At 36.1% G+C, this 27,247-nt stretch overlaps 1 protein-coding gene across 1 annotated transcript in view; it reads left to right on the forward strand.

Moving 5' to 3' along the window:
* Positions 1-2,971: 2,971 nt before the first annotated feature.
* LOC113231831 (decaprenyl-diphosphate synthase subunit 1) overlaps positions 2,972-27,247 on the forward strand; it is a 140,491-nt gene continuing 116,215 nt past the window's right edge. Inside the window, exon 1 of the mRNA XM_026466364.1 lies at positions 2,972-3,009. Within this exon, the coding sequence (XP_026322149.1) occupies positions 2,972-3,009 (38 nt within the window). The remainder of the gene's footprint in view (positions 3,010-27,247) is intronic.

Genomic DNA, 27,247 nt, shown 5'->3' on the forward strand with positions numbered 1-27,247 from the left:
AGTGGACCGAATCGAGATTTGAGTGCAGACCTCGGATGTTAGTGAGGTGCACTTTTATTCAAAGGTAAGCAAAACAAACAAACAAACAAACAATATTTGACTTTATTAAAACACAACGAAATTTAAAGGTCGTAACTAAGTAGACGATGGCATATTTAATTCATAATAAAGGGCAAATTTGAAGATTCATAAGAGCATCGTCTATTGCTGGACCGGGTAGGCCACAGTCACGACCGCACAGGGTTCCCAAAACGGCCCAATGCGGGTCGGTTGAGAACCCTCTTCTATGTGCAGGTTTCATCACGGTGTTGGTATTGCTACTAAATATTCACAAATATACATAACTCAAAAATGAAAGTAAAAGGTGCAAATAGACAAAGCAGTGTAGCAATGTGTTGTATTAGACGACAATCGTAATTCAGACTATTTTGGGCGAAATATAAATCAGATAAGTAAATCGATTGCCTTCATTGTTGTCTGAACACTTTAATGAAAAACATGATAAAATCGAAATTTATAAAACAACTGATAAGCAATTAAAAAACATTGAAATGGTAAGCGTTTTATCTGCCACTGATAAAGCGGGTCAAATTCAAAACATGACTCATACAATCGCAATTCACGACCCGATTCGCCTTCTTGGATCGAATTCTTTCCTTCGTTCGATCGAACCAAAAATTCAATCAATCAATCAACGGGTCAATGCGATCATTCATCCTAAATGCTCCGTAGCGTAGTGTCCATTATTTGGTAATTTTGTAAGTTTAATCTATATTTCGGTGTGTTCTGATTATTATTTATGAGTGCACTGGCTAATATTAATTAGTAGTTTTGAATGCTCATAAGGTTTTTTGTGTTTTAGGAGTTACTTTTCCTGGAAATAATTTTTAGTGTCCTAAGTATGGTTTATCAATGATGCACTTAACTTTATACATTACCTATCAGCAGGAAAGAATAATAGCTAATTGTATCATTAGATACTGTAAAACGCCATATGGAAGTATCGTGAGGTACGAGAGACCCGCTAAAGGATTCAACACATGATCGAATCCTTTGATCCGATCATATATGATCAGAATTGATCGATCGACTAATAAAGCCAAGAATCAAAACACTCACTATTTTATATTCTTTAGTTTTATGCCAAACAACCTGAAAATTTCAGGTTTCTCATTAAATAAAGCCGTAGCAAAAAATATTTTTTAAGAGCAAAAAAATAAACGAAATTGTTCCGTAAAATGTTTAGACAATGTCACTTTTGGAGGCAAGGCATATCTTCAAGGATGATGAAAAATTAATTTGTAAAAATCAAAAACAAAGTAAGCAACACTAAAATGCAGCTTAAATCCTAAAGTCTTGAGCAATAAAGAGATTTCTAAAAGTCAAGACCACGGCAAGTATGATATTTTGTACTTTGGACCGTTCTTATCGAAAGCGGCATAGAGTTGGATTTAAAACTTCAGTGTCAAGCTTGACGTGCTCTTGATCCTGTACGGTCGGACCGAGTCTATTCGGACGACTTCTCGTCGCGTGTAAACACGTGATCCGAGCGGACTGGGACGCGGTTCTATTCTTACGAGTGTACTCGGAAAAAGTGGAATGAACGTGACTCTATGAAGTTTTAAACGTGTTTTATCTTTCTCTTCCATTATTTACAGCACTTAGTTGGTCACGTCTTAAAATCCATGTTCTGGTCCAAATTTTTCTCTAGCTTTGTCTTTTACCTTCAATGATTTTGTACATCAGTCATGAACATATCTGCTACAACTTAGGTACATGTCCCGCAGCAGCAGATCAATCGTCTTCATCTTGGTTGTGCAAGGAGATAAATGCTACTTGGACGCTGAGTAACACGTAAGGTGTAAATCAAAATCCGAGTGGACTCCTATACGATCTAATGCGCACGACAGCACGGTCCGAGAGCACTCGTATAGTGATAACTTTTTTATAACAAAAACGAAGTTTTATTGAAATCGGTTACCGGAAAGTGCGCTAAACGGGATTTATCTGACCAATACTGAGGTGCCCTCTTTCCAACAAAAAAATCATCAAAATCAGCTCACAAATCCATAATAAACGACATATACACTGAAAAAAAAAACAGTTGAATTAAGAACCTCCTCCTTTTTTGAAGTCGGTTAAAAACCCAGCTTCAGTGATATTCGTGGAATAAACTTTTTAGTGGCGTAACAAGTTTTTTTTGTAATTTACTGTCGTTTAAAGAAGTGTAAAATTTTAATTTTAATAAGTTAGGTATGTAGGGGGTATTTCTAGTTATGCATCAATGTAGGCAAGATAGAACTACAACTTTTTATAAAAGCGTTATACCTATTTTAGATTGTATTGAACAATAGCCGAAAAAAGTTACGTCTTTCTTCCATGACAGGTGCGATGTCTTAAAATAGTTATCGGTTAAAAGTGTAGTATGTATAGATAAGATTAGTAAAAAGGTCACAACATTTTCATTGATACATTGGCCGAATCGTTACTTCCTTTTTAACCGCTACGGCACAGTGCCTCTGCCATGAGATTACAGTGACAATTATTACGTAAAATGTTTGTACATGTTGTTTCCTCTTGTGGCCGCTAGCGGCGTTGTATAATTTGCCATACGAAATTGTGAAGTAGTTTACGCAGTTGAGAACACAGATAAGGTAACTATGTGGGTAAACTATGTAGGTGTTACGTCATTGGCTCAGCGGTTAGCAATCGAACACGAAGGCGAAGATCCCGATTTCTTTTTTCGGTACGAGCAATTTTTTGAAACAGTAACATTGCAAACACAGAGCTTTGGATATAGTATAGGAAATTTTCTAGTTTGAGATCAAGTAAAAGTGAAATTTAATTATTACATGTTAACAGTTGGTTTTAATTAAGTTTAAGTCTTAAAACTGAATTTGAAACACGGCGTTAATATTTTAAAACAGTCGTTAAAAAACTAAAAATATTAATCTCTTAAAAATTTTTCAAAATGGCGCTTTCGCCCTATCTCCAAAACGCCAACTACAGGTATGTGGGAAACTAGGTCTACAACCCCTTCTAATCGGTTTTTAAATAACTTATTTAGTTGCAATTTTCTTAAGCAAAATTAGGCTAATATCTTCTTCGGTCTACTAGAAAGTCCGGATCACTCCATCCTTATGTCGTTGATATACCATCCATTCGCATTCCTCCTTTCTGATGCGTACGGCAAAGGAGTGGAGTGCTCTACTACTATCTGTATTTCCCGAAAAATACAATTTGAGGCTCAAGGCTAGAGTGAATAGGCATTTTTTTAGACAAACGCATACGTACCATCGTTGGTCACATCGTCGCTTAACATCAATTGATATTGTGGCCAAGCGTGTGTCTATTATGTATTAAAAAAACAAAATAATTGACATTTTCTAGGTGACAATAAAACTTTAGGTACCAATACCTCGAAAGTTGCCGAAATGCGAAAACGTTAGTTATGACAAGGAAGGCAGAATTGCTGTGCTTGTCTAGCACTTTGATTATTATTATTAACCAGGCTATGACTCGTTTGACACATATTGCACTCGCGATAAAATTATGTTCAAATAATTACGATACTTGGCAAATAAATGGAGTAATATGTGATTAATCATTGTAAAGACATAATTATGCTATTATAACTGCCTCCTTATTACTTAGCAATTAGTTAACTTTGGTACACAATATTAGAAACAATCGTAATAACTATTTAAACATAACTTTGTCTGAGATTAATGTGTAGAGATAATTAAATTAAAAACTTTATTAATGAAAACTTTTCTTTAAGTGACGGGACGAACAAGTCGTGCGCCTGGTGGTAAGCGACACGCCTGTCCATAACAGTTGCAGTGCCACTCAGAGCTGTAAATCACAAAGATCTGAAGGGCACTGCCACTGCGCCCGTCGCCCTGAGACATAAGGTCACAAGTGCCATGTGCCTGTCATTTCTCACAATACACTGCTTGGTGACAGAAATAGGTAAGGCGGACGAACACTTTCACGAGGAGATCTACTGCTTCTAAATCTAAATCACTTCTTGTTTACTAAAACAATAAAATATTATACAACATAAAGACGTACACTTCACTCCTTTTTCTCAATGGGATAGGCAGAGACCACTGCCGTCCATTTGCTATGATTCTGACACATTTCTTTCGTCTCATAAACATCGGTCAAGTAATCTTGAATTTTAGTATCAGTGGGGTATGTAAATTAACAAAAAAATAATTCTATTTCTTTTGTTTATCCCATGAAAATATTTGTCATTATTCTTCAATAAACAATAATCATTGTTAATTATATCCATATTGCAGTATTGACGTCATATTCTCATTAAAAATTAATTGTTCTTGTAATTTACCTAATAGCAGCGAGGGTACTTATTGCTTTCAAATTTATAATTTTCACTACAGACAGAGAAACACGGGTCTTGTTTTGCAACAAGTGTCCTCGCGGAGATTCCGAATACGTAATTTTATAAAATCACTCATCGCTGTTTCAAATTTGCACGACATTTCAAATTAGACTGAAGCCCCTCTATCACACAACAAATAAAGTTACAGCGATGAACACGTACGATATCTTTATCTGTTAATAGCTTCGTCCTATTAATAACTATACTTAACACAACTTACACAACGATGGCGGTATTCTTTATCCCTATTTATTTGCGTTCCACTTGTACATTGCAGATGTTTTTATGTTAATATTGAGCTTAAATTACAACCCTGAACAGGGCACAGGGAATAGTAGAAGGGTGGACTAGTCTCATAATTGTTACACTTACTTATTTTTTTATTTTTTTTTTATTATACATGATAGGCAAATGACTCCACTCCACCTGATGTTAAGTGGAAAGTGGTATCCAAACGCGAAGGAACCTAGTGCAGCGATGAAACCCTCACTGCACTAGCCACCTCCACCCTGCCTGCCTACAATATGCCTCTTCACGCCTCGTTTGAAGGACCCCATATCATAAGAGGGAGGGAAGACATGTGCCGGAAGGGAGTTCCATTTGTCAACCGTGCGGCAGAGAAAGGGGCCACCGAACCTTTTAGTACGCGATGGAATGCGGTAGGTAGTGAAACGGTGACTACGAAGGCCAGCACGCGTGCTTCTGAGCAGGAACGGGGAAGAGGGGATGAGGTTGAACAGCTCTTCAGAGCACTCACCATGGTACATGCGGTAAAAGGCGCTAAGCGATGCAAGATCTCTACGCAGTTGCAGAAGTTCAAGGCGTGATGAGACCTCTTCGTCGCCTATAATTCGAGTAGCACGACGCTGTAATTTATCCAAGGCATCGAGTAGGTACTTGGCGGAGCCGTCCCACAAGTGCGAACAATTAGATATCTAATATACAATTAGATATCTACCAACAGTTCTACATAATTTAATGTTATTATATGTACTATTTCTACAGTAACTAAAATTTAAACAAAATTATTATCCACAAATTACTAAACTCAGGTACCAAGAATTTATCTTCTAAAAACTCTTTTACATTATAATACCTTTGTTCATTATTTAGTTTCCGGAAATTTGTTATATTTTTTATTGACATGGCGTATCTGCTGGAGAAATGCATATTTAATCTAGAATATGGTAATACTAATCAGTTCCTATTTCGAAATGCATATTAAGTTGGGATGTCTGGTACGATTTTGATATAGGTCTTAATAGTTTCATAAATATTCACAAATTTCTAATTTAAACAAGGACAGTCAGAAGAACTATTTGTTTGGGCTATATTTGTGAGGATTCTAATTAATTTATTTTAAAGAGACTAGGCGTATCCGTGCTTTTGCCCCATAGAATTATAGCATAGTTTAACCTAGCGTAGACGTAGGCATAATAGGTAGTTGAAACAGTTTTAAAGTCTGCTTTTTTTAAAATTCATTTAAAGCATATACTGTGTTTTTTCCAATTCAAATGTTTATCTATGTCAACTCCTAATAATGTATAAACATCAACTGACGTGACGGGACGTACAAATCTGAAGGTAGTGGCCTTTGCGCCCGTCACCCTGAGTTGTCAAATCACATGTGCCAGTAATTTCACCAGCACCTTTACCCTTCAAAACCGGAACACAGTAATGCTGAGATTAGTGCTTGGCGGTAGAAACAGGAAAGGTGGCAGTACTTCCCTGGACATACTCTTTCACTAGGAGCTCTACTGCTACTAAATCAGTATCCTGGTATTTTGCAATATCTAGCAGGCTCTTCTGATGTGGGTGAAAAGTTATAATTTTAAGTTGTGGCAAGTTAATTTCGAGGTTGTAATCATTTTGTTCATTTAGCAGAGCTTTTTAGCTATATAGGTTAAGCATCATCGCGTACATAGCATTTTAATATAAACCTTTGTGAGTAATACTTACTTGCTGAATCAGTAAAAGGATGCATTGTGACTCACAATATATCATAATCTAAACTTCCTTAGACACACTTAGATAACCAAACAGTTATCGTAAATAATGACGGGACAGAAAGTGTTTAGAAAGTTGATGCTAAGCCTCAAGGGTCTCATTCTTAACATCAGACCCTGTGCTCTCATTCTCTGTCAAGCACCCATCCGAAACAATTATCCTTAAATAAGTAATACTAGACAAAATCAAAACACAAAGTCAAGTATGGAGCTTTTCTTTTTTTTTTTTTTTTTTTTTTATTTATTAGGCACACCAACAGTTACAACAATATTTCATTCATTAGACAACATCGAGAAAAAGCTTAATCTAATTGCTTAACCAATTACAGGTGAGCACCACATGCGAAAAAATTAAATGTGTAACATATGCTCAATATAAAATATAAAAACAATGAATACCAAGACATATTACTTTTTAAGTTTGTTACCTAAATAACAAAAAATATTATTTCTATCTATTATTAAGAAAGTGTACAATTGAGTTTTTTAACCCTGGGAGTGAATCATAGAAAATATCCACATGTTTGGAGCAGTCATTATACAAACCAGACATTCGAGCCACGGGGGAGTTCGAACCCAGTACTGTTCTACGACGTGGCGGGTGAAAAGGCTTAATGCGAAATCTGGGACGTTTAGGGGGAATTCTAAAATTTAAATTACCAAGTAGTTGTGGGCAGTCAACCATATTGTGAATGAGCTTATAAAGAAAAACTATATCTAATAATTCTCTGCGCTTTGAAAGAGGAGTAATTTTAAAATGTTTAAGTCTTTTGTCGTATGATTTAATTTTTTTTGACAGCCCAGCAGAGAAAGACAAATGCCATAAAAAGCGCTTTTGAACACGTTCTAGGTGCAATGAATTAACAGCATAATGGGGTCGCCATACCACACTGCAATATTCAAGTACACTCCTAACTAAACTGTTGTATAAAAGTATTTTCACCTTAGCACTGCGAAAGATTTTTCCGTTTCTCAAGACAAAACCTAGCATCCTGGACGCTTTGTTAATAGTTGACTCAATATGCGGTTTAAAAGTTAGTTTTTTGTCAAATATGACGCCCAGGTCCTTTACACAGTCCATCTCTGCAAGAACGGTGCCCTCTAAAGTATACACTGCTGGAAACACATGTATTCTACGAGTAAATTTAATAAATGAACATTTGCCAGTGTTCAGAAACATGCCATTAGATTTGCACCATATGCTAAGATTGTTAAGGTCATTTTGTAATAATTTACAATCCGTCATTGAATTGATTACCTTAACCAATTTAAGATCATCGGCATACAAAAATGGTGTTGAAAATTTAAAAACTCCTGGCAAATCGTTTATAAATACATTAAAGAGAATAGGACCAAGATGAGAGCCTTAAGGGACTCCAGACGTAATGTTATATATTGCAGAAGCAAATCCATTTACTACCACGTAGAAATATCTATTTCTCAGGTAAGATGCAAGCCACTGCAACATGGTGCCACCAAAACCGTACATAGTCAACTTCTCTACAAGAACACTATGTGAAACCTTATCGAAAGCCTTGCTGAAGTCAGTGTAAATGACATCAACTTGCGCACTCGAGTCAACCTTGCCAATAATTACCTCTACAAAGGTCGCCAAGTTAGTAGAAGTGGATCGGCCCTTAGTGAAACCATGTTGGTGATCGGACAAGTATTTTTTAAAATAATTTTGAATATATGGACAAACAAGGGCTTCCAAAAGCTTAGCAAACGACGACAAAAATTGCAGCTTCAATCGCATCATGCGTCTTTTAATGCGGCCGAGATTACTTATTTGATAGTGATTGTTTCGGGCGAATGTCGGACTAACAACCTTTGCAAAGACGTTTTTCATCATCATTAATCCATTATAATATGTCCCAACTGGAAACTCGACTTCATGATGATAATTAAGTTATTTAGTAGCAGTAGACCACCTTGTGAAAGAGTTCGTCCAAGAAAACACTGCACCTTGCCCATTTCTGCCATCAAGCAGTAACGTGAGCATTACTGCGTTCCCGTTTGAAAGGGTAAGGGTGCTGCTGAAATGATAGGCCTTGGGACTTGTCAAATTACGTCTCAGGGTGACGGGCGCAGCGGTAGTGCCCCTAAGATCTTTGCGATTTAGCCGTGAGTAGCACTGCAACTTGTTCGACCTGCACCTGTACTTGGTATTATAAAAAGAAATATAGCCATAGAAGCAACTCTTATAACGGTATGTGCTGGGATTAATTTTAAAAAGCACGGCAGTGACTTTCAGTAAACATGAAGATAAAACAGATATGGCAATGTGCAACATAATGTTTTTCATGTCACGATGACAGATGGCGTAAAGCGACAACCGAATGGTGGCCAAGAAGCAGTTACACAAATGAAGAACACCAGTAGCGAGATGATTAGACGACATCGTCAGTCGTGGACCGTAGATGTTGACCAGAAGATCGTGATGGATGACACAACTACTGTGGCTATGGTTGATGGTTATAAACGTATTTCTATAGACTGTTGACAAAATAGTATTCTAATAATCACCCTGGCAGCTTACATTAATGGCGTACGTAAAGATGGAGGTTATTCAAATTGAATTGTAAACAACAATGTGTAGTTTCGTAAAAGGAATTGAGAAATTATTAACATTGCAATACGAATCTTTCTCACGCATTGTCGGTTCATTTCCGACATCATTTCGATAACGTTCAATGTACTTCACATGCTTTTTTTTGCGCTTATCACGTTTCTGCCACTGACAAAGTTTTGTATGACAACTGTTGTTGATAAACTTATTAATTGGAAATTCGGGAACAGAATTAGGACGAAAGAGCGCGAGGGGAAGAGAGAGAGACAGAGAGAGAGAAAGGGGATCAGGTGAGGAAATATGAGACATAAAGAAAGAATTAATAGACCGTATATCCCAATGGTTTGATCAACTGCCTCAGGCAGAATTTTTCGGAATTCATGTGTAGAATTTAAATTCGAATTTGGCATGAGGTTTTCGGTGAAGGAAAACATCGTAATGAAACTTGGACACATATGCAAAGCATTTTAATGATGGTTGTGAAATTCCCAATCCGAATTAGACACGTGGGAACCACAGCCCAAGCCCTTCCTTTGTGAGAGGATTTGTGTTCCCAGCAGTGGGACTATATATAGGCTATTTTTTGTTTAAATATAAGAGAAATATTATATGTAATCTACTCATCAATGTCAGTTTTACATATTTATCTATATATTCCAAGATAAGCAACCCGATTAATTTCTTTATCTAATTTTTTATTTGTTATTTATTTATTGCATCTATTTATTCATATTTATTATCAATTTGCGTTATAAACTCTTTGTGCTTTGTGATTTGTTTAAAATATCCCGTTTCCGATACAAATTTATTGTCAACACGCAAGGTGGATTTTGCTGTACAAGCTGTGCGGCCTGTTATACAGCAATAGGCCGCGCAGTCGATATCGTCGTTTGTAAATATTATTGACACTGCGCAGCGAGGGCGGTGCGTGGGCGAGATGTCAATCGATTGCAAACATTTTCGCGCGAAACATTTACATTTCCCAACTTTCATCATCTTCATTACTTCAGCCGAAAGACGTCCAAAGCTATTATAAACCTTCCGCCTTATTCGATATCTACTATGTCATAAGTGTGATATATACATGTAATACGTATAGTAGGCACAAATTAAAATTACAAGGCCACAAGATGAATACCTACCGTCATCGTGCACAAACTCGAAGGCTAATAAGACACTCGGCTAAAAATAATGCATACAAACGAGATAAGGCAGAGTTATGTGTGTATAGTTGACATCAAAACACTGTGATGCTTTACAGAAGTAAGTAGAATTAGCTTTTTTCCACATCTTTGGGGTACTTCGAGAAATATGACAACTTTTGACCTTATGTCATGAATTAAATCGAACATATTTTTTATTCACAGTATCCGTTTCTTGACTACTCACCAAATATTTTGGAGAACACGACAAAAGATTAATAAAGATAAATTAATTCTAATTTATGTACCAATTCTGCTACTAAATGTACGAATGATAATTCTATAACCACAATTGTACCAGTTTCATTTAACGTTTAATTGAAATGTTTCTCAATATTTTGGTTTCGCTATATACCAAATTTCGCAAGCTTGTGTACGAATCTCAAATGTAATGATATAATCCGACCTCAAATGTTCATAGAATTACACCTATTTGCCAAATTTAATTGAAATTGAAACTCTTTCAAACAAAAAAGAAATATGAAAATCGATTCACCTATGGAGTTATCGCGTAACACATACAAAGAACAGACCAGTCAGAAGAACAGTCGAATAAAAAAATTGTCCACAAGTTTCCAGTCAAACAAGTAATAAATAATTGAAAACAATCAAAGTCGTAGACCCAATTGATCCAGACCGATACATTACAGGCAAAATATTTAAAAATTGAACTAACTCGAGATGTCACTGACTTGTGCTAACTGTACTGAGTGTAATTCCGAATAACTCGTTGGTGCTGCTACAGGGCAATTCTGCGCACTGCATTCCTGACGTGTCAGCTAAACTGTGACGTGTTTTTCTCGGATTCTTTTAAAAAATACCTAGTTTTAATAACTCTGGTACTAGACGGGTAACTACGATAACCATTAGTGCGTAGGAACTGTGTGTTATGGTTATGGTTATGACTAGATTTCAAAACAGAGAGGTTATTGCCTTTATTCACTATGCTGCTCAACTTATGAATATAAACAACTATTGGATAGTATCAGTAACATAAGGTACTGTATATATTATTCTAACAGCAGTAGAATTGTTCTGTTATGGTTAAGTAAGCTAAACTCCACAATTAGTCTTCTAGTATTTATTCATTTAAACTCAAGGTGCAAGATTTTTCGCGGGCTATCGTAGTGATCAAGAATGGTCATATTATCGCTCCGCTTGCTTGCTTAGTTGGTATAGCGTCTGGCACGGTATGTTAGAAGACGTTGGTTCGAATCCGGCCGGATTGAAGGAATATTTTCGGAGTGTTCGATCTTTGTATTAATAATTATAACAAACTAATGGAGTGATTTCACATAAAAAGAATTGAATATCAATTTATTAAAAATTGAAATATGTATAATGTTTGGGGAAAAAAAAACATATATTTGTTCCACAAAGTGCCTAGCATGCAGCACACGTTGCTCTATCGATAATTCATTTGATTTTAAAACGTCCAGTTGGTTTTTGAACACATCCTAATTCATTTATGAACGTATCCTAACCTAAGTCGATTTTTAAACGTTTGATATCTGTTATCTTTCCTGGTTACATGTTTCATGCATTTAATTTTATTGCAAATTAGAAAGTTGTTAGCAAACAGTTAATAAAGAATGCAATTTTATTAAAGGGTTCTTATTGTACCGGTCACAAAAAATGGCACCCATTATATTAGGGGTTAAAGTATGAAATTGCCGTTTTATTGCAATAGGTTCTTTGAATTTTCATAGAATCTTCATGGTTTGAGGTTTTCGAATGAAACTTTTTTCAAATGGTTTCTGTGATTTTTTTTTTTAAATTTGAAACATGTGAATATCGACTTTCAATTGTTTTTGTTATTCAATTTAGACAAGAAAGATGGATACTGCGAAAATTCGAGTGATTTTTGAATACGAGTTCCGACGCGGAACTAACGCGGCAGAAACAGCCCGCAATATCAATGCTGCGTTTGGAGAGGGGTCTACTAATGAACGCAGCGTGCGATTTTGGTTTAAACGCTTTCGTGATGGAAATTTCGACTTAAAGAACGAGCCACGAGGAAGACCGCCCACACAGGTGAATAACGATTAATTAAGAGAGATAGTGGAAGCCGATCCTAGTCAAACTACCCAGGAATTAGCGGCATGGTTTAACGTTACCTTACCCACAATATTGACTCACTTGCGTCAAATCAATAAAATAAAAAAATACGAAAAATGGGTGCCTCATGATTTGACTGATCTGCAGAAAGAAACGCGTGTTGAAACTTGTGTTGCCTTGTTGAACCGGTACAGAAATGAAGGAATATTGGATCGAATTGTAACATGTGATGAAAAGTGGATTCTTTATGATAACCGGAAAAGAAAAATGCAATGGCTGACCCCAGGTCAAATGCCACAACAGTGTCCTAAAGCAAAACTTACCAATAAAAAGGTAATGGTAACTGTTTGGTGGTCTCAGCATGGTGTTATTCACTATAGTTTTCTCCGATCTGGTCAAGCAATAACGGCAGATGTCTATTGTGCCGAACTCCGAACCATGTTGACAAAACTAGCACTAAAACAGCCCCGACTCATGAATCGATCTTCACCATTATTGCTCCACGACAACGCGAGACCTCACACAGCACGAGAAACCATTTTGACCCTTCAGGAACTGCAGTTAGAAACCATTCGTCATCCTCCGTATTCACCAGACCTTGCTCCAACGGACTACCATTTTTTTCGTGATTTGGACAATTATCTACGTGACAAGAAGTTTTCTTCCCAGGAGGCAGTACAAAATGCTTTCACACAGTTTGTGCAGTCTAGATCGTCGGAGTTCTATCGCAAAGGCATTAATAACCTTCCCATTAGATGGCAGCAATGTATAGATAATAATGGCAACTATTTTGATTAAATAAATTTGTTAAAAATTTAAAAAATAAACAATTTACATTTTCAGTACAAATCGGCAATTTCATACTTTAACCCCTATTATATATGTCAGTTTTTTTAACAATTTGTCTAAAACGCAGGAGAGAGGGAGCGCCACTATCAAGTTTCTGCCCCTGTTCTAAACAATCGGAGAGCCCATGCTGTAACAATCCATAACATTTATGAGCTATAATTAATATGACAAATGATATCATACACAACACAAACGTTCATTGCTCTATCAACCTAACTAAGTCGCAATCTAACCATGTGGGTGTCTCATTAACAACGCGCGGTCGTCGAATTTAAATGCGCATCATCTAGGTGCCAGCGTCTAGATTATCTTTGTGGTGTCGAGTGTAATTGTTCTGCTGACGATATTAACTTAGCCGAAAGATTATTTCATTCTGTGAATTCTTAATAGTAAACACGTCGATATAGATGAGAACCGTGGTAGCCTAACGGTTTGACCTACTGCCTCTCAAGCAGAGTGTCGTGGGTTCAAATCGATCTCTAAGATTCTCGGAATTTATGTGCGAAGTTTATTTTGAAATTTACCATGAGCTTTTCGGTGAAGAAAAACTTCATGAAGCCTAGGAAAACGTATGAAATCCGCAACCCGCATTGCCTAAACCCTCGCCTGAAAGGAGACCCTGTATTCAAGCATGGAACTTACAAATGGGCTGACGATGATGAAAACATTGCTTTGTTTGTAAAACAAACATACGCGATTTAGATCTGAAAAAAACAGTTTCATCCCGAATATAGATATAACGTCGGGCAAAGTGTAATTACGCGTAACTAGAATTTGATTATGAGTCTCCATTTCGGTAATTTAGTGGCCAAATGAAATCCGCGTATATGTCGTGGCAACCAAATAAGCGTGATTTACGGGAATCTATTGTTATCAGTCCGTAGACAACATAAATTAATGCTTACTGTGCAAAAACTAAAGTCGTAGCCATTGAAATAACAATGTAATAACGTTAAATCCGTCTCCTGTGAAATTTGGTTTTGTGCGGATTTGCACTATCTCCGACGACAAATTGTCAATGGACACATTTCAACCTATTTTGAGGTATAGCTTATGTATGTAATGAAATTAAAGTTCCTAGCAACATTGATTTTAAATAATGTTAAATTTATTTTAATTTTTAATCACGTATTTGTTTCATTATTGTAATGTTCATTTGCATGCAATGCCCGAACAGGGTTCGTGTATTGTCAATGCGATATTTTTATCAGAATAGCACAAATTGTATATGTGAAAATTAGTAATTTTTGGTTAAATTTTCATGTTCCTTCAGTCTGTCTACTCAAAGTTTAGTGGTTCGCCAATAATGGTTCTTTTTTAGTTCATAAATTGGTATGATTTTCACTCATCTTGTAAACTTTCTAGTTTGGCATTTCTTGAACCTAAGCATCAAAATAGTGTCCACACCGACTTTGACAACCCCGTCACTCTATCCACCGTAGTTCACAAGGAACGGCCGTCTGCGCACATCGGCTGGAAGTCGCCAGTAGCTTCCTGAGCTGACACGCTCAACTTGTAACACGAGTTAAGAGGCGTATAGAAGCCATTTTGTAAAGACGCGCAGTCAAGACAATCAACCGTCAACCGTTAACTATTGATCAGAGGAAAAAATGTGTTTTAGTTTTTATAATACCAAGTTATAATACCAAGTAAATGAATAAGTCGTACGCCTGATGGTATAAGCATCGTGTCCACATCAACGTAATTTTGGTTGCAGCAGAGCACCTTGTGAAAGAGTTCGTCCAGGGAGGTACTGAGGTACCGATATGAGTCTTATTGCGTTTTGGTTTGAAAGGGCAAGAGTGCTGGTGATATTACAGGCACATGGGACTTGTCAACTTATGTTTCAGGGTGACGGGCGCAGTGGCAGTGCCCCTAATAATCTATATGTATAATCTAAATGGCACGGCAGCTATTATGTGTCGCTTACCACCAAGCGCTCGACTTTGCAATTCCACTTAAAGCTTTAAATTGTTAAGAAGCGCCCGTGATTCTATGTCAAAGTTGGCAAGTACCATGTGCCTACAGTTTCACCAGCACCCATTACCTACGTAGAAGACCACCGCATATTTGAGTGCGGTTTAACTGGTTATAACTTCTTCTATATGAAGCCTGGTATCTATAGACGCCACTGCTGTATTTACTTTTCCCCATGTCTGCACTTTCTGGGTCGGAAGAATCAGCTTAAGAGATAAATAATAATTACAATTTATTTTTTTAAATTATAGAAATTTTGTGGTAGCCGTTTTCCATTAAGTGACTGTCTTATTTATATAATTTACGTTTTATATATCATTTAGAATACGTCTGTTTAGTTCACATTCTATTAATAAACGAATGTGGAGGATGCGGAAAACAAGAGCAAACGAATGGTCTTTTTGAACATTGTAAACACGTCTTATTGCACACGAAAACAACTCATGACATTGCGGGCTGATGTTCAGCCCAACATGCCATTTGAGTGATGCCTATGCCGTGCGACACTTAAATAAAGATAAACAAGTTAAGACTACGAGTTATTTCATTACACATATAGTGCAACAGTTTATATTATGGCTGTGCACGACACGTACCTAATACGTGCTACGTTGAGAGCAATTCACGAGAATTGTATAAGTTTATACCTAGTATGCCAACAACACACGGTTCATCGAAACGACGCGATACGAAACGTAAATTGTTCTGCAAGTAAACTTGTAGGTGGAAAAATTTACTAACAACGTTTTGATTATAGTTCCTTTTGTAAGGCTGATTATGTATCAAATATACTCTAAATATGTATGTATGAGAAGTTTATTAACAACTAAGATTTAGGTATCTAGGGAGGCTAGTGACTCTCAAGTTGTCATACTGTACCTAAAGCCGGATTTTTAATTAGAGATAATAAACTGATGTTAAGGGTTGTCAGTTTTTTGACAAAATAAATATAGTGTTGTTTTAAATGATCGGCTTCACTGAGTCACTCAGTAGATTATCAAGACAAAATATTCTTTTTTAATAAATATTCATACGTATTCATTTAAAAATAATAATAATAATAATTTGGTCACAGAAGTTATAGCAACGTGTAGACTCTGCATGTAAGTGAAAGTTTTTTTTATGATACCAAGTGACGGGACGATAAGTCGTGCGCTTGCTGGTAAGCGACACGCCTGTTCGTAACAGTTGCAGTGCCACTCAGAGCTTTAAATTGCAAAGATTTGAGAGGCAATGCCACCGCGCCCGTCACCCTGAGACGTAACCAGCATCCTTTCCCTTCAAAACCGGAACACAGTAATGCTGACATTACTGCTTGGCGGCAAAAATAGGTAAGGTGGCAGTTCTACCCTCGACGAACTCTTTCACAAGGAGCCCTACCACTACTAAGTTAAGTGGATAAAACAATAGTAAAAAATCTGTAACGTTTCTTTTTCACTGATTATGTTTCTCCTTGTGAACTGATCCGAATTCATCACTAAACAATGAACATAGCAATATTATTTTTCATTGTGATATTGTTGTCATTCTAATCTCCAATTAAAAAATACGTCGATAGTAGTTTATTTTTGATAGGAACATAAAAACATAATATTAAAAAAAAAGTTTTCTAAATAAAAATTTAGTAGCAGTAGAGCTTGTAAAAGAGATCGTCTACCAAGCGCGCGACTTGTTCGTGGCGTCACTAGGCATTATAAAAAAACTGTTCAAACCCGTCTCTACAATATAACGTAATATTTCATGACAGTGTCACATTTGTTAGTACGAATAAAATGATGGCACAGTTATGTTTATTTAAAATCATAAGCAGGTCGATACGTGCAATTTGATACTTGAAACTCAAACAATATAAATGCAAAGGTTGATGTGAAACGTGACACGTATGCGATGGTGAATATTGTCAAAACACACAGTGAGTTGAAGTCTAACAATAGGAGTCGTGATGGTCAACGCACTCAACGATACTGTTACAATCGGCGATTGACTCGCTAATCAAACACACCACGATTTAAAGTGTAATTTGCAATAAAAAAACAATTCAGTTCAATAAGGCTCGGCGCAAATTCGAACGCCTCCAGTGAGAGTGGTTTTATACTCGCGATGACCAACACAAAGAAATGCCACCGATGTTGTCGCAAAAGTGCATAAAGCCGATGTTAAGAATTTATACTACCTGAATAACGACACTTTGACGATAGAAAAAAAAAACAAACATCTCGAAATTTTACAAGACCGTATATTCAATAGGTACCTACTTTACATACATATTGTTTTTTTTTTATATCCACTGAACTAAATACAACACCTACAATACTATACGATGTACATTTTTGAAATAGCTTTAATGACGTTTGTAAAAAAATAAATTCTGAAATAATGCCAGTGTTCCTGCCGCTCGATCCAAGCAAAATGAACCGTATTAGAACGGGAAAAATTTGAATTCAAGCTGACATAGTTTACTCTCGTGTCTTGTGTTGGACACAAGCAACCGGTAACTAGAAGCAAATACTCTTTTTTCATACAATGGCGGTTGCGGCAACCGGCGACAGTGTCCGACTGCCGCAGTGGTCGCAACCGGAGGCTGTGTCGATTTTATATCCATTGTGTGAAAATAGAATATTCGCCTCTACTTGCGGGCTGCTTGTAGCCAATAGCGCCTAAAGTATCGTATGTGGGATGAGTAAATCAGGTCACCGCTCCAGTTGGTGACGCGACAAGTCCGCTCGGCACCGGCATGGATAAACATTGCCTTACTCCGGTGCAAATCGAGAACGAAGGGCGGATGGTTGTAAAGATATTGTTTTCATGCTCTTTGTCCACTAATATGGACTTGGTTGATAAAGATACATGCGCATTGGAGACATTTTTCTATACTTTATCTTGTTAGTATTGTACATGATTAGAGGTTATCTATCTAGAGACTAATTAGTGTAACTAGCATGAGACAAATTTAACTTGACATGTTGAACGTAAACCCTTCTGTGAATGCCTGATATTGACACTTTAGAAGATTTGAAAGCGGAGTAAGATCATATGTCATTATGATCGTATATCGTAAAGATACTGTTTTACTGCTAAATTGGCGTTTGTCTGAATGACCGCAAATCAGTGGTAATGATCCTAATAAATTCACTAAAGTTTAAGTGAAAGGAAATAAGATTCAACACTTCAATTGAGATTGATGTGGGAGCCGCAATGAGGTCGAAAGGATTTCCTTGAACCGATAAGTTGAACTGCAATTGCAACCAGTTAAACGTATTCAGACGAGAAAATTAATCAATAATATCGTCTAATAGACGTACGTTACAAATTTATAATTCCATGTATAATTACAATTAGGCTGATGATTCCACTGCTGGATAAAGGTACAAATTTTACGAAAATTAATTACGTACTTTTCATCGCACTTGCTCGTAAGTAGTTTAGAATGTAAATAATTTTTAGTACTCTGTGCTGATTTAATTTGAATTCCTGTTTTCAGTTTCGCGGTGTGAATTTATGGAAAGGCCAAAAGGACTAATCTTCTACTAATAGATCTATCTACCTATATAGATCTAAATGTCTAGCACGGTTATTTCAAATCATAAAATTTTAGTCTAAGCAACAGCATTGTGAAAACGTGAATTTGTTCCGATATATTTATGTAACAGTGAAATTCCTAATGTTTTCTGTGTAGCTGCTGCCTGCTTCTCAATAAATAATTATCAACAACAACGTACTGACGAAATTTCAATGATTTACATTAAACATTTCATATTGAAACAATCTAAATGCTACGACAAGGAAAAGATATTTTTGTTTCCGGTACTAGAAACTACTCACCATGAATGGGTTAACAATCTGAACATCGCTTTCTATATTTTTGTCACTACGTTTTATCATATACATATATATATGTCACATCGTTTACGGATCAGTGTTCTTCACTCCGTCAAATTCCCGCACACTACACATTTTTCTGTATTACGTACTTTTGTAATAGCACTAGATTAACCATTCCAGTTTGATTTCTGCAATTGCTAGTGCGCTATCTGGATCACCGTGCTGACTATCAATTTCCTAGAAAGATTAACTCATTTGTTATACTATTCTAGTTTACATTTCTTCGCGAATAAGGCCGACAAGCATGAGTAAACCAATGCGGTCTGTCAGATCGTTAACACGGATGCAATGGACGTAATTTGCAATTTCGACGGAAATAATTACTTTACATAGTTCGCTAAAGAATTCTATGTTGTAATAGTACATTGGTGGACGACTTCAATAAAGCTTGGTAATTATATGTAATTCCACGTACTTTTGAGGTCGGTTTTTTTAGTGCTCGGTACGGAGTTTATGTCATCCAAGTACCTACCTACCGCAGAAGTTGTATGTTAACCTTTATTATAAAATTTTTCCCTATAGTATTAAATCTCGTAAATGGAAAATTTTGAATATCAATCGGGATCTTATTATACAAGCTAATATATTGCACCTTAAATGAATTTGAGACTTTAAGAAGACAACTGTCAAGAACAGCTAGTTTATTTTTATTCCTCGTAATAATGTTATGTCTGTCACTACATTTCATAAAAAAAAATATTTTTTTCTCAACATAAATAACATTTACAATACGTAATGTATGTATGTACATATATTATGAATTATAAATTATGTGTTATAAAAGTATCAAACATTGTCGTGAGGTAATCAACATTTTATTGAAAAATAACATGTCTGCCTTACTTGACATAATTCTTGCATCGCAAATCGCTCGACATTCGTATCTTGAACGCCTACTGTAATAATAAAATGCAGTTTCACTGATGCCTATCGTTTCATCCGGGACGCGCGATACGATGCTGGAGTACTCGGAATTAAGTATCAAGTAGATATATAAAATTTTTAAAAAACATCACCGTATTGTACGGGTACGGTACAAACATTCCTTTACAATGATTTAGAAATATATTGCCGTGGGACAATGCAATCGCTTTTAAGATATGAAAGTAAACAATAAGTATTCAGGCAAAGTCAAAGCTTGTAGAGTCAAAAACGGCTTTCCACTTTAAGAAAAAATATTAACACTGACGCACTTTCTTCCGTTGGATTATGAGCGTTATTCTAAAAGTATCAAATTAGGCTGAACGCATTTATGAATAGGAATAAATATCCGTTTGAAAAGGAGACTAAAAAGAAGGCACTTACAAAATTACGAACCACATCATTAATACGCCGATATTATAAGAATATTTGTCCTGCCAAAACGTGCTAGTTTACAACCTGAGCCACAAAATATCTTTGAGAGACAATTCAAAGAAATTAACATTCTTGCAGTAGCGTCACACACAGTACATTTGTGAAAATGTAATTTATTTCAAGAAAAGTATTATTTTTTTATGAAAAATAATTATAGACTAACATTAATACGAGGAATAAATATTACCTAGCTGTTTTCGACAGTCCACTTCACCAAAGTTATGATTTCATTTAAGAGGCAAAGTATAAATAAAGTTCTCTAATAAAATTCCGGTTGACATTCAAAATTTGCCACTTACGTGGTTTAATACTATAGTGAGACATATATTTATACTGAAGGTTATAGCTTCTGCATATCTGGATGACAAAAATCCATGGCAGTGTCCCGTTTAGCTCTTGTCTCGATCTAAGATAGTTGAAATTAACATTGTACCTATATAAGTGATAAATAAATCAATGTTAATTTACAAAGGGCGATACCCTAAAGTTTCTTATTTCGATTCCCGGGCAGATAGTAACACTTGTATGGTCTACATTTATTTCTCTCGTGAGTTTGGGTGTAATTTGTGGGTGTCTGTGTGTGCGTCCATGGCACCCGCGACACGGAGTTTCCCTAGTGCGAGGCTATGTTCAGTGTGTGCACGTTGTTATTATTATTTATTATTATTATTCTCCTTGGGGGAATCTGCCGTAGTAGTAGTAGAGTTAAATCAATGTGAGGATTACAAGTGTAATGTACTTTCCTATGAAATAAAGATACATTTGAGTTATCCTCTGTACTACGAATAACGGACAAACAAAATTATCTCCAAGGAGAAAGTAAGTAGTTATGTGATTTGACAAAATAATGTCCAACTTTGATATTTGTTACTGTACTCAATTAATTAAAATGTCTTTAATCTTCACAGTGCCCCTTGGACGTCAATAACACACTGTTAAAGTTGTTAAACCATTAAATAATGAATGTAAAGGCAATCTATGGATTTTATTGACAATCACATTGAGAGATATACAATAAGAGTTAAATAGAGAAGACAATAAAGCTCACAACAAATGCCTTTGTCTACAGAGCATTAACTAAAAAACTTTCTAATTCATTTCAATTAAAAATATTTGTATCAAGAACTGTGAATTGTGTTTGTGTAGTGTTAAATTATTTCGTATAATAAAAAATAAAGAAAGAAAACAAAAATAAATAGACATTTAATTGAAGTTAAGTTAAATTAATTAACTAACACGCAAACACACACAGACACGCGATACTCTGGCTGTCGAATTATTAGCGGTACTTTGTAAGTTTAATAAAATATTAGTAGTATCCCGTAATTGGCGTAGTTGCATTAATTGTTTATCTTTCAATGTTAATATATTGTACATAGGGCGCACTATAAGTTTCCGGAACTGGCCACTTACATAAACAATATTTAAAAAGTAATTACAACATATGAAAATGGAATGATGAATGGCTGTAGAATACAGTGTTTCATCTGACTGTCACTTGTTTTTACATTGTAGCGTCATTTTAGAAATTGTTTGTCTACATCACCATGGATTTAACTCGTGAAAATTTTCGTAATATGATTTTCTACAACTTTAAGAGTAATTTAGCAGCTCAGCGGAGCTTGGCTCGGCTTCAAACTGTTTTGGCGATGAAGCACCATGCAAGACGACTATTTAGCTGATTTGCAGAATTAAAACGCGGTAGTGTCTAAATCTCAGTGACAAATTTCGTGATGGTCGCTCGTCCACTGCTGTCAACAACAAAAACATCGATGCTGTGCCCTGTATGATCAAAAGAGACAGGCATGTGACATACCATAGAGTGAAATACAATCAATACTACACAAACATTTCGGTGTGAAAAAGTTGTGCTCTCGGTGGATCCCACACAATTTGACCGAGGCTCAAAATACGGATCGCGTCACTTGGTGCAATGCCATGCTTACCAGATTCAACGAAGGGGCGTCAAATTTGGTGTGGGACATAGTAACAGGTGACGAAACATGGATTTATAGTTACGATCCTAAAACAAAGCAGCAATCGAGCGTATGGTTCTTTCGAGATGAGCCGAACCAACCAAAGTGGCGCGCGTGCAAAGTGCCTCTAAGAGGCTACTGTCGCTTTGGAGAATCGTACCGTGAATAGTGATTGGTACACGACCATATGTTTGCCGGAAGTTATTGACAAACTCAGTAAAAATAACCGTAAATGCCGTATCATCTTGCTCCACGATAGTGCCAGTTCTCACACGGCCAGTCAGACAAATGAATTTTTGAAGGTGAACAACGTTGACCTTATGAGCCATCTAGCGTACAGTACCGACCCGGCTATTATTCCAAAAATTAAGAACCAGTTACGCGATCAACGATGTTCATCACCTGAAGAGGCTGTCTAAGAGTATGAAAAATATGTTTCAGAGATTGTCACGGAGGAGTGGCATAAATCTTTTTAAAATTGGTTCATTCTTATGAAAAAGTGTATTAACGCTAATGGAGAATATTTTGAGAAACAATAAATTCATTTCTGACCATTTATAGTATTTTCTCTTACTTATTCCGGAAGTGCGCCACACGTAAGCTGTTGGATGCCCGAAACAAATAAATAGAAAAAATAAAATAATGATCATTAAATAATAAATAATAACGCACACACTACATAGCCCCGCACTAAGGAAACCCTGTGTCGCGGGTGCCATGGATACCCACATAGACAACCACAAATTACACCCAAACTCACGAGACAAATAAATGTAGGCCATACACATATTTCTCCCGGCCTGGGAATCGAACCCAGGACCTCTGCATGGCATGGTAACCATTCAACCACAGAGGCAGTTAATCATATTAATAAAAAAATTGTTTCCTTTAAGGCGGTTTTTACACAATACTATATAATGTTTATGCAAAAACTACCTTAGCAGGTCTTTATGATGAGGTTCCGAGTTCGAATCCCGGTAGGAGTAACTTAAACTAACTTTTCAATTGAAATTTGTTAGTTTTTTAAATTGGTTCTAATCTGTGTGTACACATATCCCCTAGAGCGAGCTCTCCTCTTCTTTGGCCACTTTTCTTCTAAGATTTGGTTTCATATTTTATATTCAAATTAATATTTCATATATTAATATATATTTTTAGCAAGTGGTGATTTCATTGATGAGTATACATGTATAATATATACATATATTCACATTAAACTATCTGCCGACATCTCTATTTTTGTACAATTTTAGTAGTAAGACATTTAAATAACTATATTTTTACTGCAAATCCATTTGTTAGCACATTAATATGATTGTTGACATTGGTTACTACAGTCATAGGTACATTTTGACCTTCCAAACATACACACTATCAAACAGGAAGAGGGTCATTTTTGTGTGTTCAGGGGACTCTAAACATGCAGGTTCAACTTTATTTCTCAGAAAGAACTAGCTCAACCTTTCGGGCAAGGCTCAAAATTAGTTGACTTCATAATTGTTTTGACAAAATCTGCCACCCATATGGGTACAGACTGGCGAACAGGATGTTATAAATACTCATAGTTCTACTGATCACAATAGCAAAATGGGTACACAGATTTCACATGTGTCTGCAATATACAAGAACATTTGGCATGCCTGGTAGGCTAGTAAGCAATTTTTTGCACATATATGATTATTCTATGTTGCAAATTTATACTAAAACTGTCATTGTACTAATGAAAAGAAGTTGAACTGTGTTTGGAGTTATAAAATTCGTAAAAAAGATATTCGAGTTTGCGATAGATTACAGTTGCTGCTTCTCAACAACAGTGGCACGAATCAAAAGAATTTTTATTTACTAAATACACAGTCGTATTAAGAATATGTGCTAAATTTTGACCTGTGTCAGACACTGAGCTTTCCATTGTCTAAAATAATTACATAATACCATTAGGCCTGTATACAACTTTCCTCACGAAATTAGTGTTTGAAATAGGTCACTATTTCAGAAAATCAATGAAGTGAAGATATAGTGTTTGTTTAATAATAAATAATACAAATATTTGCCGATTTTGCAAGCAAATTGCAGCAAAACTCATTTAACAATAGAAAACTAATTATAATTATGTATTGAAGTATATTTTATTAAGATCCTAATAGTTCATGGAGACAAAAATAAACTTGTTTCTAATATGAACATTTTTCATGTGATAATATGTGACAGAATATCTCAGGTTACATTTTGTCAACATGTTTAATATAAATTATTATCAACATTTAACACATTACACCCTTTTCGCAATGGAATCGGAAGCAACATTTTAAATAATTCGGGACAAGTGAGTGTCAGGTGTGTGCATATCAGATAAGGCAGAACAGAATAAAAACATACAACAAGATTGTAAACAAACCAAATATATAGTGTGTTAATTCAGATTTCACTATACTTAAACTTTAAATTTCGACATATACAATAACATTACAATAGTACTAAATTCAGTGAAGTAAAGAAAATAACGAGTATTTTAGCACAGTAATTTAAATATGCTAACAATGAACTGAATGTTCGTGTGTTTACTCTGCACATTAGCAGTTACAACAGGTACATTTGTTCTGGCACTAAAATAAGGTTTCTAAAATAGTTGACTAAAACCCAAATACATCAAGAGAATGTCCTAGGTATTAGTCAGCTAATATAACAAAATTTATACTGTTAAAATAGTTTTACATAATACAATGTGGTGTCAAAAAACTGTAAGAAACGCAACGTTGTGCAAGAAATAAAGTTTTTGAAAAAAATGGCGGGTTTTAGTAGTTACATTGTTTACACAAATTAATTTTTACTTTATGTATGTATATTACATTGTGCGTTTCTTGATTATTTGTTACCATTAAGCTGATGGATCTGAAGCCAATGCTTTATAAGTAAATAAATAATAAATAAAAAGTATGAAATAGAAATAGTTTGTTTTGTAAGCGAGAAAAACGAAACTCAAAGGTCACAGAGTTGCGTTTGACACTAATTAGGTACGCTTTATTGAAATATTACAAATAGATCTTACCAGATACAGGTTGTCGCACACGTTCTGCTCTTATGCAGTCCGTTTAAACGTACAAGTAGATAAATGATTCACTTTCAGCTGACTCAAAAATCACTATTGTTTCTATACAAATTATTCACTTGCGTCTTTACGGTTTCAACGCCAATTATTTGGTGCTCCGAAATGTATAAATTTATTTTTGTTTTATATTACCTCACAGTATTTATTTTTAAAAATAAGGCCCATTTATAGTTCGTAAATAATAAAAAACTTAAAAATTCACACAAAGACAATCCTCAACTGCACTGTCTGTCACGTAAACGAGAATTGACGAGAATGAATGGTTTATTAATTAGAAAGACTGGTTTTGAACGATTGACTTTACTGCGTAATGCGTAGCCAATAGAGATGGGAAAAACTGCTTATTTTTTTAAACGCTTAAACGTTGCAGCTTTTTTAACTGCCTCCGTGGCCGAACGGTTATCATTCTGTCACGGAGACTGCCACTTAGAGGTCGCGGCTTCGATTCCCGGGCCGGGAGAAATATTTGTATGGCCTCCATTTATTTCCCTCGTGAGTTTGGATGTAATTAGTGATTGTCTATATGTGTGTCCATGGCACCCGCGATACAGGGTTTCCCTATGTTGAGTGTGTGCGTTATTATTATTGTTATTATTATAAAAAAAAGCGTGCTTTTTAAACGGTTTTCACTTAAAGCGCTTCTTCGCCGAGAACATTCGCCTGTTATGTAATGCAAGATTCGTTTTTGAGAATTACATTACAAACTACCTCCTTCACCGGCGAGCTGTAATGTAACATCCAAGATTCGATTAGGCTGCGATTTCACTAGAGATGTGCGAGGTAGCAAGGCATGCATACGAGTGCTTTTGAGAGCCCGTGAGAGCCCATGAGTGCCCGCGAGTACTTTGAGTGCCCGCGAGAGCCAGGAGTGCCTTTGAGTGCGTTTGAGTGTCTTCAGTGCCTTTTAATGCCCGCGAGTGCCTTTGAATGCCTTTGAGTGCCTTTTAGTGCCTTTTGGTACTCTTTAATGTTTTTAGTGCCTTTGAGTGTTTTTTTGTGCTTTTGAGTGTCTTGAGTGCTTTTTAGAGTCCGCGAGTGCCTTTTAGCGCCCGCGAGTGCCTTTGAGTGTTTTTGAGTGACAGGATTTAGGAACTTAGGCACGTTGTTGAAAAATGAAATTGTTAGGTATAGAACTGACCAACGCTTACACTTAAAATAAAAAGCGTGCTTATGTACGTATTTATTTTAAAAAGGAAACTTTTTTAAGTGCTTTTCGCTTAAACACCCACCTCTTAATTGCAAGCGAAAACTGAACTTGACGAAAACAAACTTCTACACAATAAATACTATTTTTTTGTTTGCGTCGGCTGCATCCTTAAGGAGACTTCGAAATTTCCTGCCTATTGCCACTAAAACTTCACTAGCACAATCCCTTCTTTTACCTCTATTAGACTATGCCGATGTCAGCTACCTCAATCTCACTGAAGAGCAACTGAATAAACTTGAGCGACTCCAAAATTTTAGCATTAGATTCATATTTGGCTTACGTAAATATGATCACGTGTCTGATTTTCGTACTAAACTCAAGTGGTTGCCAATTCGCCTTCGCCGGAATGCTTGCGAATGAATGCGGAGACTGAAGAAAGCTCAGGTCCGAAGCAGCATGGAGTACTGTTCGCACCTTTGGGACGGCTCTGCCAAGTACTTGCTCGATGCCCTAGATGGACTGCAGCGCTACGCCTTCCGTGTTGTCAACGATCCTCATGTAACTGAGCATGCGGAGTCGTTACAGCTTCGCAGAGATATAGCGTCTCTTAGCGTATTCTATCGTCTGTACCACGGTGAGTGCTCTGAAGAGTTATTCAACCTTGTCCCTTCCTCTCCTTTCCATCAGCGGACCACCCGTGCCGGACTGCGT

The sequence above is a fragment of the Hyposmocoma kahamanoa genome, unplaced genomic scaffold (genome assembly GCF_003589595.1).
Source record: "Hyposmocoma kahamanoa isolate Upper Pololo Valley unplaced genomic scaffold, ASM358959v1 66, whole genome shotgun sequence".
In the NCBI taxonomy this organism is placed as follows: Eukaryota; Metazoa; Arthropoda; class Insecta; order Lepidoptera; family Cosmopterigidae; genus Hyposmocoma; species Hyposmocoma kahamanoa.